The sequence below is a fragment of the Rhipicephalus sanguineus genome, chromosome 3, assembly GCF_013339695.2.
Source record: "Rhipicephalus sanguineus isolate Rsan-2018 chromosome 3, BIME_Rsan_1.4, whole genome shotgun sequence".
NCBI lineage: Eukaryota > Metazoa > Arthropoda > Arachnida > Ixodida > Ixodidae > Rhipicephalus > Rhipicephalus sanguineus.
Window position 1 is genome coordinate 135,167,421 of NC_051178.1, and position 18,748 is coordinate 135,186,168.

Consider the following 18,748-nt stretch of genomic DNA (forward strand, 5'->3'; position numbering starts at 1 on the left):
TAGATAGATAGATAATGTGTGGCCAAAGTACCCTTTGTAACGGGTGGACTCAATGGCTCCGTCGGAGTGCGCGCCATCTCGTGGCCGCTCCTCTTCGTCTTCTGTTCGGGACAATACAAGACATATCGGACGCGTAAGCGTAATACGTACACTGCGGTGAGGGGAACTTAAAGGTGTCCTTTGTCAGTCATTTGCTGTCGCTGTGAACGAGTTCTCAGGAGGAGGGTGGTGGGGTGGGGGTGCAGGTACGTCCTGTTTAGACAAATCTTGCGTTGATCGATGTGCTTTGCAAGGGAAGCGAGAAACATGCACAGTTATTACAAAGAGCTAAAACGAGCGGAAGAAAACAAGAAAATGTGAGCATGTGTTGTGCTAATATAGCCACATCTAGTAAGTAAATAGTAATTCGCAAAAAAGATAGTTTAAACTGAGAAAACGGTATTATCAATTATGCGCACAGTACAGATAACCAAGAGTGCATAGTATAATCAACGACACATATGCAGATTTACCTCAGAAACAGGCAGTCTACGGCAGCATGGGAGGTACTGAGATTGTACGAGACAAAAAAAAAAGGCCTTGAAACATATCAATTATGGAAGAAACAACCGAGAGGAATAGAGCGATCGATCGATCGATCGATCGATCAATCAATCAATCAATCAATCAATCAATCAATCAATCAATCAATCAATCAATCAACCATCGGTGACTGAGGGGCACAAGATTAAACCCCAACAGTACTTCGTGACAGAAATGAGTAACTCGTGGGAGTCTCATCATCATCATCATCATCATCAGCCTGTCTACGCCCACTGCAGGGCAAAGGCCTCTCCCATGTTCCGCCAACCAACCCGGTCCTGTGCTTTCTGCTGCCACTTTATACCTACAAACTTCCTAATCTCATCTACCCACCTAATTTTCTGTCTCCCCCTCACGCTTTTGCCATCTCTTGGAATCCAGTCAGTTACCCTTAATGACCACCGGTTATCCTGCCGACGTGCTACGTGCCCGGCCCATATCCATTTCTTCTTCTTGATTTCAACTATGATATCCTTAACCCCCGTTTGTTCCCTGATCCACTCTGCTCTCTTCCTGTCTCTTAAGGTTACACCTATCATTTTCCTTTCCATCGCTCGCTGCGTCGTCCTCAATTTAAGTTGAACACTCTTTGTAAGTCTCCAGGTTTCTGCTCCGTAGGTAAGTACCGGTAAGATGCAGCTGTTATATACCTTCCTCTTGAGAGATAGTGGTAGACTACCATTCATGATTTGATAATGCTTGCCGAATGAGCCCCATCCCATCTTTATTCTTCTAGTTATTTCACTCTCATGGTTCGGCTCCGCGGTTACTACCTGTCCTAAGTAGACGTACTCCTTTACAACTTCCAGTGTCTCGCCACCTATCGCAAAGCGTTGTTCTCTGCCAAGATTGTTCCACATTACTTTAGATTTTGCATATTAATTTTCAGACCTACTCTTCTACTTTCCGTATCCAGTTCAGTAATCATGAGCTGTAATTCGTCTCCCGCGTTACTCATCAATGCAATGTCATCAGCGAATCGCAGGTTACTGAGATACTCTCCATTAACTCTTATTCCTAATTCTTCCCAATCTAGGGCCCTGAAAACCTCCTGTAAACACGCAGTGACTAGCATTGGAGTCATCGTGTCTCCCTGCCGTACGCCCTTCTTTATTGGGATTCTGTCACTTTATGGAGGACTATAGTGGCTGTGGATCTGCTGTAGATTTCTTCCATTATGTTTTGTATAGGCTTCGTCGATGCCCTGATTCCGCAGTGCCTGCACGACTGCTGATGTCTCCACCGAATCAAATGCCTTCTCGTAATCTATGAAGGCTATGTATAGGGGTTGGTTGTATTCCGCGCATTTCTCTATCACCTGATTGATAGTATGAATATGGTCTATTGTTGAGAAGCCTGAACGAAATCCTGCCTGGTCCCTTGGTTGATTGAACTCTAATGTCGTATTAATTCTGTTAGCAATTACTTTTGTAAATAGCTTGTAGACAACGGACAGTAAGCTGATGGGCCTGTAATTTTTCAGGTCCTTGACGTCCCCTTTCTTATGGATCAAGGTGATGTCGGCATTCTTCCAAGATTCTGGTATCCTCCCCGTCGAGAGACACTTCGTATACAGGGTGGCCAGTTTTTCTAACATAATCTCTCCACCGTCTTTCAACAGGTCTGATGTTACCTGATCCTCACCAGCGGCTTTGCCTCTTTGCATTCCCTTTAGGGGCTTTCTTTACCTCACCTGTCAATACTGGTGGGATGTCAGATTCCTCTGGGATATTACAGCTTCTTACGTTATCATCCTGACTGTCTCGGCTGCTGTACAGATCTCTGTAGAACTCTTCCGCTACCTCAACTATTCTATCCATATTGGTTGTGACCTTGCCTTCCTTGTCCCTTAATGCATACATCTGATTTTTGCCTATGCACAGTTTTGTCTTCGTAGCTTTGAGGCTTCTTCCGTTCTTTAGAGCATGCTCAATTCTCTCCATATTATACTTTCTTATGTCGGCTACTTTACGCCTATTGATTAACTTCGAAAGCTCCGCCAGCTCTATTTTGTCTGTTGCATTTGAGGCTTTCATGGCTTGACGTTTCTTAATGAGGTTTTTCGTCTCTTGGGATAGCTTACCAGTGTCCTCTATAACGACTGTACCCCCGACTTAGACTGCACACTCCTTAATGATACTAGTCAGATTATCATTCATTTCGTCAACGCTAAGGTCGGTTTCTTCGGTTAAAGCCGCGTACCTATTCTGAAGTGAAACTCTGAATTCCTGTACTTTCCCCCGCAGAGCTAGTTCATTGATCGGCTTCTTGCGTATCAGTTTCTGCCGCTCCTTCCTCACGTCTAGTTGAATTCTAGATTTTACCATTCTATGGTCACTGCCTCGGATCTTGTTAACTACTTCCACATCCTGTACAATGCCCGGGTGGTCGCACATTATGAAGTCTATTTCAGTTTTAGTTTCGCCATTAGGACTCCTCCACGTCCACTTACGAGTAGCCCGTTTTCTGTAGAAGGTATTCAAGATCCGTAAATTATTGCGTTCTGCGAACTCTACTAGTAACTCCCCTCTGGCATTTCTAGAGCCGATGCCATATTCCTCAACTGCATGATCTCGGATCCAGCCTGCTTCTTGCCTACCTTTGCATTAAAGTCACCCATCAGTACAGTATACTGTGTCTTTACGTTACTCATTGCTGATTCTACGTCTTCGTAGAAGCATTCAACCAGTTGATCATCATGGCTGGATGTGGGCGCGTAGGCCTGTACCACCTTCATCTTGTACCTCTTATTAAACTTAATTACGACACATATCACCCTCTCATTAATGCTATAGTATTCCTCTATATTGCCAGCTATATTTCTATGAATAAGAAACCCCACCCCTAGTTCTCTTCTGTCAGCTAAGCCACGCTAGCATAGGACGTGTCCGTTCTTCAGCACTGTATAAGCCTCCTGTGGCCTCCTAACCTCACTGAGCCCTATTACATCCCATTTAACACCCTCTAATTCCTCGAATAGTACAGCTAGACTCGCCTCACTAGATAAAGTTCTAGCGTTATACGTAGCCACGTTCAGATTCCAATGGCGGCCTGTCCGGACCCAGAGATTCTTAGCACCCTCTGCTGCGTCGCAGGTCTGACCGCCGCCTTGGTCAGTTGCTTCGCAGCCGCTGGGGACTGAGGGCCGAGGTTTAATTGGTGTATTCATGTGGGAGGTAGTGGCCAAGTACTACACCAGGGTGGCCAATCCTGCTCTGGTGAGGGAGTGCATTGCTGGCTGTGGTCGTCAGTGAGGCTGCACCCCAGGCCTTTTTACACAATTCCATCATCACGCGGATTTTTTTTGTTTAATCCGGTTGGGAATCGCCCGGCACCGGGATTCGAACCACGGACCTCTTGCATGCGAAGCTGATGCTCTACCACTACGCCATCGCTGCATATACCACTACCACTACGCCATCGCTGCGTGGGAGTCTACTAAAGAACAGATTCACTATACACTTAGTAACATCCGTTCCATCTCATTGTTTCACCGTGCGTCCATTAAACGTGAGTACCCTCACGGCCCCAGGCTTTCGCAAAAGGACACCCCACAGGCCCATGCCTGTTGATGCAAGCACTTACGAACATATACCACTTCAGGCAGGGCTCACGTGTTAGCCATTCGCCGATACCGGCGGCGGAGAGTCGAGATATAGCTCCCGCCTCTTTTCTCATGCAGCAGTCTTTATCGGCAAGGACGATAAGGGAAACAACGACGGCCACGACGCGGCACTCCATGCATCTGATCCTCAAGCTCATACACGTGTGAAGTTTATAGGACTGCCTGATTTTGTTGCGAAACTGCGTTCTTCCAACGAACTGGAATACTTTCGCCTCGAGTGTCGAGTGATCGTTGACGGAAAACCACTGTGAACCGTCGCTGCCCTGTGAGCTGAACACTCGAAGATGAAGCTTGCCTTGTTGGCGCTGTGTGTGCTGATCGCAGGCGCTCAGGCCTGGTTCGGTTCCCCAATGCGCAGGCTGTACAATGGGTGAGTAAAAATTTCTCAGCACATTATTTTCATCATCGCCTAAAAAGTCTTACACCAAAACAGGAATCTCTGTTGTCCACAAGGGATGCGATATGGCCTTTTTTTTTTTTAATCGTCAGAGCCTGCTGGCAGAAAGGGGGGCGTCCACACTTTAACGTAATGTTTTTCCTTTTTTTTTCCTCTAGTGCAAGGTATTTTCTTAAAGTCAACCTGATCGCCTTTCCTCATCATTGTTTGGTTTCCTCTCTCGCTCTTGCAGTTGACCCCAGAAGATAAAAAAAACGGTGATCCCTCCGTCATAGGAATCGGAATAACACGAAAGTAAAGCGTGCCCTTACAGAATGTTTACTGTGCATTGATATAAAAGAGATTGCACTATGTTTATTGATGTCTGGCAGCTAATATATAGCACCGCTTAACGTGGATGCGCCCACTTTGATGCTTGGTGGTACATCTCCATGCCGACGACTAACGTCCATGTTCAATGATTAAACACACCCTTGTGGTAGCTGTAGTATTTAGCGGTGAAAGCGTAATCAGAGAACGAGTTGTGATAGCCAGAAGAGCGTCGCATATTGGACGCAGAACTTGGTCGCTATCCTGCGGCATGTTAAAATGTGATTGAACACCACGGCCGCACTAGAGGGAAACGCAAATCGCGTCGTGCCGCCCCGGATCACGGCTGCAATTCTTCTCGGGGCGAGCTCATAGGCGGGGAACGCGGTGTTGCAGCCAGGTGAGGCAGGCGCGCGTCGCAGAGCTATTTTTGGTTTGATTAGCGTGATGCTATGAGCGAGGCCGACGCTTTTATGACGCTTGCGTTAAGGTTGCCACCTCGCGGTGTGTTAAGGCATTGACAAAATTGCACTTCTATTGAAAACGCGCCGAATGGGACGAACGTGTAACGCGTTTAATCGGGAAGCCACAGTAATGATGAATTACTTTGCCGCTCCCAGAGGGCAACACCACCCCGCCGACCGGGAGAGTGGTAGATATAAAAGGCGCGTTTGTAAAGCTTTTAGAGTCTGTGACCGTGGCGCAATAATTTTCGAGAGGAATGCCTAAATACTTTACCGGTGTTGTGAGCCACTGGACGTTCATGAAATAATTTGGCTTGAGCTCCCAATCTCCATGCCAGAAACCAAGACATTTTCCCCAATTCACTGCGCTTCCACTAACCTCACAAAAGCGTTTTACGATGTTAATTATAGCGACAGTGATCCCTATAGGCACCGGGCGGCCATCGTAAGGCGCCAGCTACGCCTCTCCCGAAAAGCGCCCCAAGCGGCGGCAGGGACAGCACTGGCATGTGAAGCAGACGACGCGGAGCAGTCTCTGCTACTTTCGGCTCGTATTCGAAGAGAAGCGCGGCGTTTCTTTTTGAGCAATTCGAAGCTGTATGCTGTTGCGTTTGTTGCCGAGTGGCAAAGAGAAGCGGCAGCAACAGTGTTCCTTTGAACAGTGCACGAAGCGTTCGACTCTCGGACATGTGTTCAAACAACGGGGCCCGTCGTCAGGCTTCATGCAGACTCCCGCGCAATCATTTGCGGTCATGGACGCGTTTAATGGCCGCCAAGTCATCTAGAAAGAATGACACGGTGTCCCTCTTATGTCCACACCGATGAGCGCTGTCGGAACATCAAACGAGTCAGCTTCTTTGCGTGGTGCTGTGCTTGTAGGCGTTTGTTTTCGTTCGAAGACGGACCAGAGGGGGCACGATGCCTCCTCCCTTTCGGGACTGCAAATGAGGTAGGCCCGATTGGCGACACGATGTAAAATAAGCATCTTTGCATTTTAACTGCCGAACTAGCTGTTCCTCATTATTGTCTGGAGGGCCCCTGGCGCGAAGGCGAATCCTGACAGCGCAAGTGCACCCATGGCGCTGCCAGTTTTTGCGCTGTAGTTTCAAATACTTGACCAGCTGGCGTACGCGTTTTCGTGCGTCTGCTCTAGAGAAGGGTCTCCGCTTGCACGAAGCAGGTCACGTGCACGACATCACGGAATATAAAGGCGACAACGAGTGCAAATAGCGTTGCAAGTGCGCCCCGCAGACTAAGCTTAACGTGATAAACTACGATGTGGAGCTAGATGTAAGTAGCCCCATTTCTATTTTTTAAATGCGAAGCATTTCTTAGCGAACCCTACGCACCTTGAGCGTTTCTATCGAGGTATCTGTTTATCTAGCCGCCTACGTCTGGGTGCTCTCGTGATCGCCTCCTTAACTTGGTGTAGACCAAAATTAGCATGGGAGGGTAACCGGATTTGACGAATATGACTGTCTGCTCATGACATGAATAAAGTGAACATCCTGTCGCGTACGTCGTCAAACCCTTTCTTCCAGACACGTGTGGCACATACCCGTTTACCACGGGCATCGGTGTAAGGGTATGCGTCACAGATGATTGACAGTTTATATCTACCCAGGAACGGCGAGAACAGACGTTGGTAATTGAAATGCGAGAGCATTAAGAAAAACCGACAACGTCAGCGTTGACTCGACGAATGCAGAGAATAAAAATTAGGATCCCAGCAGGAATCGAACCCAATGGTTCTGCGTGGCAGTCAGGTATTCTACCACAGAGCCACGCCAGGTCTAGAGACCTGCTTTGGAAAAACAGCCTATGCAGGCGTAATGTCGGTGCAACGTGAGTTGTGGTTGTGCTGCTGGCTATCTAATTTTATGACAAAGCAATAAACACTACATATGTACTCCTATGATACAGGCGTCATGTCAGGTTAACGTCTGTGGATAGCAGTGTAATAAACGCTACATTTGTATTCCTATGTGATTCAGCAAGCTATATTCAAGCGTTTCTCGACCCCGGAGGAATACGCAAACGAAAGTTACGTATGATGTTCACATAATCGCACCGTAAAGTGCACTTCACTGCGAAAATACTGACGTATGTGCTGTAACGTGGGTGCTGACGTTACGTCAGACCATAAGTTACCCTTTGAACGCCAATGTAGTCGACGTGCGTGGTAAGACCACGATGTGTACACAACTACTGCACTTACAAAAACACGTCGGTACACCTCGTAACGCTTGGCTCAACACCCAAAAAAATGCAGCATAGAACTACTCGCTGACTGCTTCGCATGAAACCGATTCTCACAAGGCCTGGGGTCTGCCGAATATTTAATACCTTGTTATTCTGTCTACACGTTAACATTGTCTCCCAACATTTGAAAAGGATACCCTACGTCTCCTATTCGATTTTCGGCTTTCTTTACGCAATGCTTGGCCGATTGCATATGTTGTTCCTCCGTTGTACATCTTGTAAACTCCTGCTCCCGTTTTGCTTTTCTTTTCGATGCGTCGCCGATTCTCATATTTCAACAGCTATCTTCAGTCTATGTATTTCATGTAGCTTGACGCAACGAGAGCCGCCGTTGGCGGCCGGTGCGCGAACAAGGCTGTCGGCGACGGCGATTGCAGACGGGAACCGATGGAACTGGATCTACTCCCCAGCTTTATCCATGTTTGCATAGCTGTTTGTGCAGCCTACAGCGCAGCCTGTCTGCTCGGGCTTGGTACCCGGGGCCTTTAGGCAGCGCAGGACACAAGCGACGAGAGCACAATGAAGCGTAGCCAACATCCAGTACCGCGTCCCCCCAGCAAGCGCCTGTGCCTTTCTGGAACTCACATGCCATTAGTTCCGCGCCTCCACCGAAAGAGGCGCCACCAGTCCAAACTTGCCCCGCGCCCGGTGCCTATTGGCTCGGGCAGACATCTCAAATCCGAGAAAAAGCTGAAAAATGGAAGGCCAAGGATTTATCCATCTTTGCACGCGCTACCATTTGTAACTTGTTCTTTATTACAAAATTGTGGTACGTGTTGCAAGTACTTCATTGCTCTCGAGTCAACCTTCAAAAACTTCATCGTATTTTTGCCGTCTTTATTTGGGGTTCCACATGGGAGAAGACTACTAGGACGAATCTTTTTCGACGTGTGCGTGACGGTGGTTTGGGTTTGTCGCATTTGTTTCTGCGACAGCTCGTAAATCGCTTCTTGTACCTTCGTGACGTTCAAGACCCGTTTTTGCACACGGTCTGCCAAGTCCGGTTGGCCAATGCTTTGCCTGAGTTTGTCGTGTCTTCTGTTAGATTGAAAGGTCGAACACAGGGTTACTTTAAAGAGATTATCGAGTCATTTCGCTTCCTCAAGGCACGATTTTCTATTGAATATTTAGGCACTGTTTCCCGTAAAAAGTTATATAAAGATTTATGTGATGTTGTTCTCCCTATTCCTTTGTACCGTTCTCAGTACTGTGGTGGAACGTGGAGCAAAGTGCTAAAACGCGTAAAAGGCATGCCTGTGCGTCCGGGGGTAAAAACTTTGTTCTTTAAGCTTCATGCTGGGGTCTTGCCAGTTAAGACGTGGTTGTCTGAAAAGGGGTTGTTCGTTCCGTGGGGTGACCAGTGCTTTTTATGTCGCAAACCAGAAACCATTGAGCATGTCTTTCTGGAATGCTGGGACGGGGTGTTCTTCTGGGACGTCCTGCAAAGGACACTAAAGAAAGATTTCCCATTGGACGCACAGGGCATAAGGTATTTGATGATTGAAAATGATGATGGATTTCCCTATGATATTACAATGTTATTGGCGCTTTATAGCATTTGGAGGTCCCGAATGGCTGTACGTAACGCTGGCGTTGATGCTCGGCGAGCCATAGAATACTTTTGTGAAGCGCTGACTTCGCTTCTGGAATTGCAAAAAATGCAAAAGGATGTACCCGATTGGGTACCTCGCATGGAATTACTGTTGCACATGAAACAATTGTAGACAGGATGTACTCTCTTCTCACTGTTGAAAACTGAAGCCCTGCAATAAAGACAAAAAGAAAAAAAGACCGTGGCGCAATGGATAGCGCGCCCGGCATCTGTTGTTGCGGACCGAGCGGTCGTGGGTTCGATGCCCGTTCACGGAACTTTTTTTTCTTTGCCATCTGATCATGTACATTTTTTCTACGTCATTTCCGTGACGGAAATAAGTCACTGATGTCTTGGTGGACCCCGGCATAAAACACTTTCGTGTTAAAAAAAACCCAACGGGGAGTACATACTAGATATCGTCGCCACTGAACAAACAACTGCAAGCCGGATGGCAATTGTAAACCGCATGCCGGCCGAATAGCAATACACAATGTGCAAATTGTATTTATTAACGTCCAACATAGATGCCACTACTTGTATGGAGACTCGTTTTATTTTCGTGATATGAACAATTCCTGTGAAAGAGGGATGAACCATAATCTTTCTTTTTTTTTTCTTTTATTACGTAACGCGGTCTTGTTTGCATTAACTCATACGCGCTGATTTCTTCGCTTGCATGGGATCGCCTATGCATACACTATAGCCTCACAAATGGATATTGCATACATGGCGAGAGGAAACGGAACGGGAAGAACAATACTGCCACTGTCTGTCGATTGTTTCACACGAGTCACGACGTCAGCCAGCTGTGACCTCAAAAAATTTCCGGTTGTTATCAGCATGCTATCCCTCCCTCCAAAAAAAAAAAAGAAAAAAGTGCCTTCAAGTTGGCTTAGCGTGTCTCCGGAACAGATACTAATAGTTACTTAATTTATTTTCGTAATATACGGCTACAACGACGCGTAAACTTGAGCGTGACATTAGAGTGAAGTGTACGCTTCTGTTTTGCTACACTACTGCACCTCGTCGTTGTCTTTCTTGGCTGATATATTCCGCGGGGAAAAAAAAAAACGCAAGCATGCCAAAACCTCCTATTTGCAAAAGGGCTGATTGAATGGTGTTACCGGAAGTAAACACGGGAGTTGTCACAAGCCAGGGTAGTTCTTAGAGGATACGTGAGAGCATATATCTTAGCCTATTCCCCCTATTCCCCCTATTTACTCTCGTACTACGAGCACTGGCTGGTACTGAATAATGCTGGCTCGTGTTGGTTATAAACTATGCCTAATATCAACTAGCGCTGACTAGAGTTGGCTAAATGACGGATAATATCGTTAAGTGTTAACTAATGTTGACTAGTTTGGTTACTAATGTTACCGAAAGCAAGCTATTTGACCGGGCTAGTTGGTATTCCAAGATTGCATAAACCTCGCGGAAGGGACACAAAAACAAGGGACCGACGAAAACTGGGGCGTTACCTAATACCGGTGCTATATAGTGCACTACTGATCGCGATCGAGCCTGACGAGGATCAAATTTCTCAACAGTAATTCGCTCACATGTGCAGCTTGCGTAAAGGAACCAATCACGATCGCGAAATTTTATCCGGATCAGGCCCGGTCGCGATCAAAGGGGACCATGTGACATCGGTATAGAGATAGCGACTTTTGGCTAAGCAGGTCAAACTGATTGATAATGCTCAAGAGTGTTGGCTAATGTCGGCTTACGTCGGCTCATGTATAAAGCTATCAGCTGTTATAACAGCAACGCGGTCTTCATTCGATCTATGCAATGATGCTCCATCACGTATGCGTATAGGCAATAAACTGAGTTAGTTCTGCCTGATATATTTTTCTTTGTGCGTGCACCCGCAGGCCAGACAGCGTCCACAGAGCAATGACGCAGCTGGGCGACGTGGGCGAGCCGCTCTTCCTGACTCCGCTCATCGAGGCTGGCCAATTGGAGCGAGCGAGAAACCTCAGCCGCGTCGGTTCGCTCGGCGCTGTGCCGGACTTCCCGGGCTATTCGGGATTCCTTACAGTCAACAAGCAGTATGGAAGCAATCTCTTCTTCTGGTTCTTCCCGGCCAAGGTAAGTTGCCCAGAAAAACTCCGGCCCGAAGCTCCGTTAGATAGCGCGCGTCACAGGTATGACGAATGTGAGAGGAAGCTCCCGTATAGGTGCAGAGCACTGCGGCATTCACATGCACAAGTGGGCTATATAGAGAACACAATTATTAACAGAATACGATTTGGTTTCTTTCTGCTCTCCATGGCGCACGTTCTTTTGATAACTCTTTTTCTAATGTCGGCTACATGCTATTTATATATATACATCAGGTAGGCTGCATTCCTGATGCTGCGCAGGATTCACTGATGAACTGCACCATGGCGTGCGAACACAGACTGGCTGAAGAGTCAGTCTGCTTAAATATCGCGTTGACGGCATTATTTCGCGCGATGAGAGAGTCCAGAAACTTGGTTTTACTGAGATAGAGGCATGTAGCGATAGGGGAACGCAGCCGTCAGGACGGCAAAGGGTACAGTCGCTGACCTCATCATCCTGAATGCAATACGTATATTTCTTTGCAATAGGTTTATACTATACTAGAGTAACGTTGGTGTTAAGATGTTGGCCAATATCGTCCATCGAATTCGACCGCTGAGCACACAGTATGCGAATCTCCTATGTTAAACATTTCCGACTTCGTGCGTCGTGTGAGTCGTTCAACCAGCTGCAGCGAACCATCGCCGAACCAGCGGTGGTCACGTCAGGGCTATATGTTGTGCTGGTGCTGGGTATCATTATGCGCTTTGTATTCTCTTAAGCATGGTCTGTCCTCCTACGGCTTAGCTGCCTTCGAAACAGTCGCCGTCGTGTTTTTCCTCAGCAATACGCGATTTTCTCGAATGTCAATTACTTCTAAATCACAACAATAAGCACAACAATCACAAGGCTCCATCAATAAAAAAAGAAAGCAAAAAGCACTTCAATATAACTTATCCTATCAGGCAATACAACGCGGTGCTTAGTTCGGATGCAGCTGTACAGACCTAAAGGGAGGTTCTAGGAGTCAGAATGCGGAATGCTCTGAGTACCACAGACAGCTGCATTTATTCTCAGCCTGTCTTCTCTCGTCAGCAGCCAACCAGAGCCGGCATTCTCACAGTAGCAAACCAATAGAGAGCGGAGCTCCGAGCTTCACTTGTGGCTTTGGCTCTGCTTGCAGGAAAACCCGGAGAAGGCACCTGTAGTTCTGTGGCTACAAGGTGGACCGGGAGGTTCCTCTCTGTTCGGGCTGTTCGTGGAGCATGGGCCGTACCTCGTGGCTAAGGGCGGCGTACCAGAGCTTCGCGACACCACCTGGGCGCAGCGTTACTCGATGCTGTACATCGACAACCCTGTTGGTGCCGGCTTCAGCTTCACCCAGGACGACCGAGGCTACGCTCGCAACGAGGAGGATGTCGGCCGGGACCTGCACGAGGCCCTGCAGCAGTTCTTCACGCTTTTCGATGAGTACGCGGCTAATGACTTCTACGCATCAGGGGAGTCGTACGCCGGTGAGAAACGCTTGTTCGTGCACTTCTCCGGATAAGTGCTGAAAAGCGAAAGTATAAGTTTGCAAAAGAGATGTACTAAACACAGACCCCGTATGGAGAATGTTACTGACCAGCGATCCATTTAACACACTTGTAGATTTATAACAGTTATACCGCCTTCATGTCATCTTTGAAAACCTATCATTGCCGCTCTGTAACATATTTTCCAGAACAAATATACCCACCTACCAAGGAGATTTTTTAAATATATATGATGTCTTGTTTTACCAGCACTGAACACGATATGTAAGCTTCGCATTTGCGGGAGCACAGGAAATTGGTGGAGGGGTTTGCTCAGCAAGGAAATGAATGGGTGTCTTGCCAGCTAAGTAGTGTCATAGCATTCGACACCTCTTAAAGCACAGATTACTGTGAAATTCAGGTAGGTCAAAACATCCCCACATGCCTTTGTGAATGCAAGAATGCCGCATTTGTTCTGAGGCGAAAGATGCGAATATGACGACAGACAAACGGAGATGCACGCACATATACACAGGGCGCCCTTTTTCTGCCGTCGTCTTCGCGCCTTTGGTCTCAGAGCATGCTAAATGAATTCGTCCATTTATGTATGACAGAAGCGCGTAGTGTGTCCATTTGCCTGGAGGGGGCGGCGACACAGCCTGCGTCGACCAGTGGGTTAATTGGAGTGGGGGGTGGGGATTCAAACCGGCTGAATTGAGAGTGAGGTAAACAAAAAGATCTGGCTTTGTTGTGATAAAGCCTTAGAATATTGTGCAAGGATCATTCCAGCATTACACAACATGTCTAGAACAAAATACAGCCGCTTACGGAAGATGCTTGAGGATGCGACCCCGAGTGGATTCCCCGGGTGAGACTGACGGCGCCTCTGGTTCATTTTGGTCCCTCTTCTTTATGCAAGTTTAAATTATCTTCACGTTTTATCAAGCACAATACCAGTGCTTTGTCTTTAGTTCTTTCTTGGGCAGTATACAGGATAGTGTTGTGATTAAGGGCTCTGGCATGGAAGCGATCATGAAACAGTCGAAAAACGTGGCGATGAAAATGTTCAAAGAGGGGACCGGAGACGCTGGAAGGAACGTTGCGAACGTACGGTAACTCTAGTCTGATCTGGCAGGAGCCTTTTTTCCATGTCACTGTTAGTGCAGTGTGCCCTTCCCATGATGAATGCAGCCTGCATAAAGCAGCCACGAAGCAGCCATGAAGGGACAGGCGAATGCCACATAAAGCCGATTGATTCACGGGGAAGCGACATGCATACCACACTCAATAAGGTGCACTCGAATCCCATGTGACGCACGTTTGTCTCCCCGTTGCAGGCAAGTATGTGCCGGCCATCGCTCACGCTATCGACACAGCCGTCTCACCCAGAGTCAAGATCAACCTGCGGGGCATCGCCATTGGGGACGGCATGATTGACCCGGAGACAATGTTCGACTACGCCGACTTCTTGTATCAAATTGGCCTCGTGGACCGGCGCCAGTCCGACTACATTCGCGCCGAGACTGCCCGAGCCGTGGACTACATCAAGCGAGGGCGATACCTGGACGCATTTCTCATCTTCGACAAGCTCATCAACGGCGACACCGTCTCTCAGCCGTCGTACTTCAAGAACGTCACGGGCCTCGACTTCTACTACAACTTCCTCCTCTCAAGAGAACCGGAGGGCTTCGGGAACTACCACGCGTTCGTCGACTCCCCCGCCGTCCGCAAGGCCATTCACGTGGGGAACCTGACCTTCAACAACGGAGACGCCACCGAGAACCATCTCAAGGAGGACATCATGCAGTCCGTCAAGCCGTGGCTCGCGTCGCTAATGGACAAGCCGCATTACAAGGTTCTCATATACAACGGCCAACTGGACGTCATCATCGCGTACCCGCTGACGGACAACTTCGTTAGCACCATCCCGTGGTCGGGCAAGGAAGCCTTCGACAAGGCGGAACGCAAGATCTGGAAGCGACCGGACGGAAACGGTGTCGCAGGTTACGTCCGCCAAGTAGGAAACTTCACGCAGGTTATGGTTAGGAATGCCGGTCACATCTTGCCCTACGATCAGCCCGATGTCGCGCTCGACCTTATAACGCGATTCATCGACGGAAAGCCTTTCGATGCTTGAAATGTTAACGGAGTGCTCGAATGATGTTGTCCTTTAACTAGAATGTAAGTAAATACAAAGAAAAACGAACATGGTAAACAGCCACGACATCAAATGCGACGGCAAAGAGGCTGCAGGAACACGAATATTGTAGGAGAGTTATTGCATTCTTAAACATATGATAGACACATAGATGTCTCTTTACGAGAACTCGCTCTCTTCTGCATTGAGTTCAGCCTCAGTCTGCGCTATAGCTATATTTAAAAATGAATAAGAATGGAATGGTTAGCTAGTTCAATTGGACAGTGATGTGAAGACAGATTCAGACAAATATGGCAGCCGAATGCTTTTCTCGCATTAAAGATGTACTATTTTTCAAGCTCAACAGAAATCACTTCATTCGGAGGTGAGCAGAACATGCGAAACCACAACAATTTCTCTCATATTACACAATGAAAAATAATTGTCACAAAATGTTGCGATCTGTGCCGTCATCGTGACGTCACATATCGCAAAATTTTGTGACGTCATCATGGCGTCACGAATTCTGGCTTGACGTCACGTGACGTAACGTCGCATGATGCCGTCATCACATGACATTGTAGCTTGGTCAAAGGTGGGCCGACCACGTAGGCAGCGCAAAACAACGCTAGGTGCACAAAGCTTTCGGAGGGTGGCGGGGCAGCATCAATACATCGACTGAGAAGAAAAAAATCACGCCATATCCCCGAAGTGAATGATGATTGAGCAGCTGGCTCGGAGATAATCGGGTAAACCGTGAATGCTCCCCACAATTCCTCTACTGTCATATAAAGACGTCACACGTTTTTATAGTAGTGATTGTGGTCAGGTTGTTGTCGAACCACAAGCGGTCGCAGACATTGCAGCTGTGGCCGAACGTGTGGTCGAGGAAATCGAGGAAATGTGGTTTTGCCTGCGTTAATGTCATCATCAAGGCGCTCGAAGAACAAGAGGAAGAAGACTTTTCTTTCGCGCGGGCGTGCGCATGCTACAGTTGGCTATGCTACTTGTGGTTTTGCCTGCGTTAATGTCATCATCAAGGCGCTCGAAGAACAAGAGGAAGAAGACTTCTCTTTCGCGCTAGCTGCGCCTGTAGCGGTCGCCTTTTAAACTAAGGTTACGCTTACGACGCGGGACATTGCCCCAGCTTAGGAACCTGGCGAGCCAGCTCCTAAAAGAAGACGGCTTTCGCCTTCGAGTCGTCTTAGGTGAATGCACAAGGGAGCCAGTGAGTTTTTTGTTCCGACGTGATAGTGCCATATTGCCACGTATTTTGAGGAACGGGATTTCGGGACACTTGTTATCTACTCACTGATTTCGTGAACCCCCGGGACACCGAGCAAGTGCAATAGAACCGGAATCAACCGTAACGCTTCTGCTCCGTATGCGAAGTGCGATGTAACGATGAAGTACGGTATTAGAGCAATAGCTGTCCTCCTCACGGTACAAACCTAGAAAACGCCTCGTTGCGTGAATCTGACCTTCAAGCTCAGCCAAGGTCAACCCTGGCGAACGAGCTTCAGCGAAACGCTATAGTGCGGCTCAAGGCGAGTCAAGGCTGCGTCCAAGTTTACTGCGTGTTCGCGCCTAGAGCGCCGACAGCGCCGAGCAGCGTCTATGTGTTGTGTTGAGGTGTAACACGTTGGTTTTTTTGTCGCGACACATGTAGTGGAAGAGTGTAGACTTTTTGTCGCCATTGTTTCTCTCTTTATAACGTTCTCGTTCATATACATGACCGCACGCTAATAATTATACTGTAGGCAAATACTGTTTGTGTTATGCCATTTAAGTAGAAGTGGCAAATAATAACGATAAAAAAATTAGCAATTGTCCCGTACACAAACAAGCAAAAATACAGACACACATTCATAACAATTCCGTCGATGCAGACATGTGCGTCCTGGCGGACAAGTCAAAAGCCAGGTGAGCGAGTTTAACATAATAATTATTGTTGGGGTTTTACGTCCCAAAACCAGAATATAATTATGAGGGACGCCGTAGTGGAGGGCTTGGAAAATTTTGGCGTTCTTCAACGCACCCCTAAATCTAAGCAGACTGGCCTCTAGCATTTCGCCTCTATAGAAATTCGATCCCGTGACCTTCGGCTCAGCAGTCGAGCACCATAACCACTACACCACAGCACCGGGTCAGCGGACCGAGTTTGGTGTGCGTCAACGCAGTACTAAAACATTTTTGGCCCCAACGCTGCAAATCATCCCTATACATGCTTTTTTTTTTCTTTTTTGCAATATTCTGACACCCGTTTACTTTAGCACGGCTTAACGCTTCCAAATCTATCTTCTGGGTTTCCGTAGTTAATGCTTATGCGTTAGCGCAGCTGTTCACAGAAGCGGGCTTCTCCTATCAAGAACACGTAGTGCCTAGAAGCCAGACTCGAAGAATGCACCATTTAGTGACTTATACACGCATGGGTAAACGTATGCCGTGTTGCGTACATCGTGAGTATTGAAGATTAAAAACCATCTATAAATAGAACGGATACAGAAAAAGAAGGCGACCGGACAAAGCTGGACTAACATCTGAATTTCATTGCAGGAAAAGTCATTTAAAGACCTCCGACAATCACCCGACGCATGCGCGTTAGTAATTTAAAAAGAAAAAACAAAAAAATAAAAAAAGGCAGAGAACAAACAGCGGCGCGAAAACATCTTATACATAATCACCCGAAACGGTGCATTTTAGGAAGCGTACTTCCTTGTCACTGAGGCTTACAATGTAGAAAGCTGTTGTCACTGAAGTCACAATGTAGAAAGCTTCCAAAACTTCCTTTTCTGCCTTGCTTTTTCCGCGTAAGTGTTCCCGAATTACAGGCATTTTGGGCCGCTTGCCATGTTTGTGATTTCTTTCCTCACAATTCATACCACAGCGAAGTGAAATAAAAATAATCATAAGGTAGAGTTTAACTTGTTCCTTGTTAGGAAAAAATATTGTGCCCCGAAAGTGTACCATTTTTTAATCTATAACTGCACTAAATGTTCAGAAATTGCGAAATCTGCTAAAAAATTTTTTTCGGCGGCCGAAATTCGCATATTTTCACTTAGGCGAACATTTATTATTTTTCACAAAACGAATATCAAAATCATCTTCTAGCAAACTGCGCAGCAGACGGGACACAAAGAAGGAACGAAAGGGACAGACGAGCGCAGTCTGCTGAAAGTAGGCTAGAAAGACGAGCGAAAGGGACAGACGGCGCTTTCGTTCCTTCTTTGTGTCCGTCTGCTGCGCAGTTTGCTAGAACATGAAACCTTACCAACTCGCCCAGCTTTCAACGCTTGCTTCAGAATCAAATTGCAGAGGGTCGAAGAGCGGCGCATAGAGAAAGTTTCATCAAAATAGGGAATGGTGACGAGGACCTCCAGTTCGATGTTACCCTGGACACTCCTCAGCTTTGTCTCCGCCACGGAGTTTAACATCTTCCTATTGCGCATATGGAGCTAGCTGAGCGAGCGAAGCAACCGCACGGTGCTTACGCCTCAAGCGTGAGACAGACGGTACGATTTTCCATGCGATGCGACGACCGACGCGGCGGTGCGGCAGCTGGAATGGTGGCTGTCCGATGCTATGAAAGGTCACCATTCCCATAGAGTTAATATACTGACTCTAGAGGAAAAGCTGGGCCGCGAGACCTATAACCACAAGAACGCTGACATCTTGGAACGTTGTCATTCTTGCCATCACATATCAATCTTAAAGAAGCATCTGTACAATAAAAAACTTGCGGATACTGTTTTGTGTTTATTTTGAATACTTCTACGAAAGAATACGACGGCTATTTATGCAATTTACTGCGCGCGGAA

The 18,748-nt window shown here is 47.3% G+C and overlaps 2 protein-coding genes across 4 annotated transcripts in view; one reads left to right on the forward strand and one right to left on the reverse strand.

Moving 5' to 3' along the window:
- The window catches only part of LOC119387214 (uncharacterized), a 77,816-nt gene that overhangs the window by 19,753 nt on the left and 39,315 nt on the right, over window positions 1–18,748 (reverse strand). The window lies entirely within an intron of this gene.
- The window catches only part of LOC119387209 (probable serine carboxypeptidase CPVL), a 65,916-nt gene continuing 51,487 nt past the window's right edge, over window positions 4,320–18,748 (forward strand). The window contains exons 1-4 of one of the 2 annotated variants that reach the window (XM_037654528.2): window positions 4,320–4,577; window positions 11,108–11,324; window positions 12,463–12,793; window positions 14,131–14,648. In XM_037654528.2, the coding sequence (XP_037510456.2) occupies window positions 4,492–4,577; window positions 11,108–11,324; window positions 12,463–12,793; window positions 14,131–14,648 (1,152 nt within the window). In that variant the 5' untranslated portion in view covers window positions 4,320–4,491. The remainder of the gene's footprint in view (window positions 4,578–11,107; window positions 11,325–12,462; window positions 12,794–14,130; window positions 14,649–18,748) is intronic. The other variant, XM_049413415.1, reaches the window with a different exon arrangement.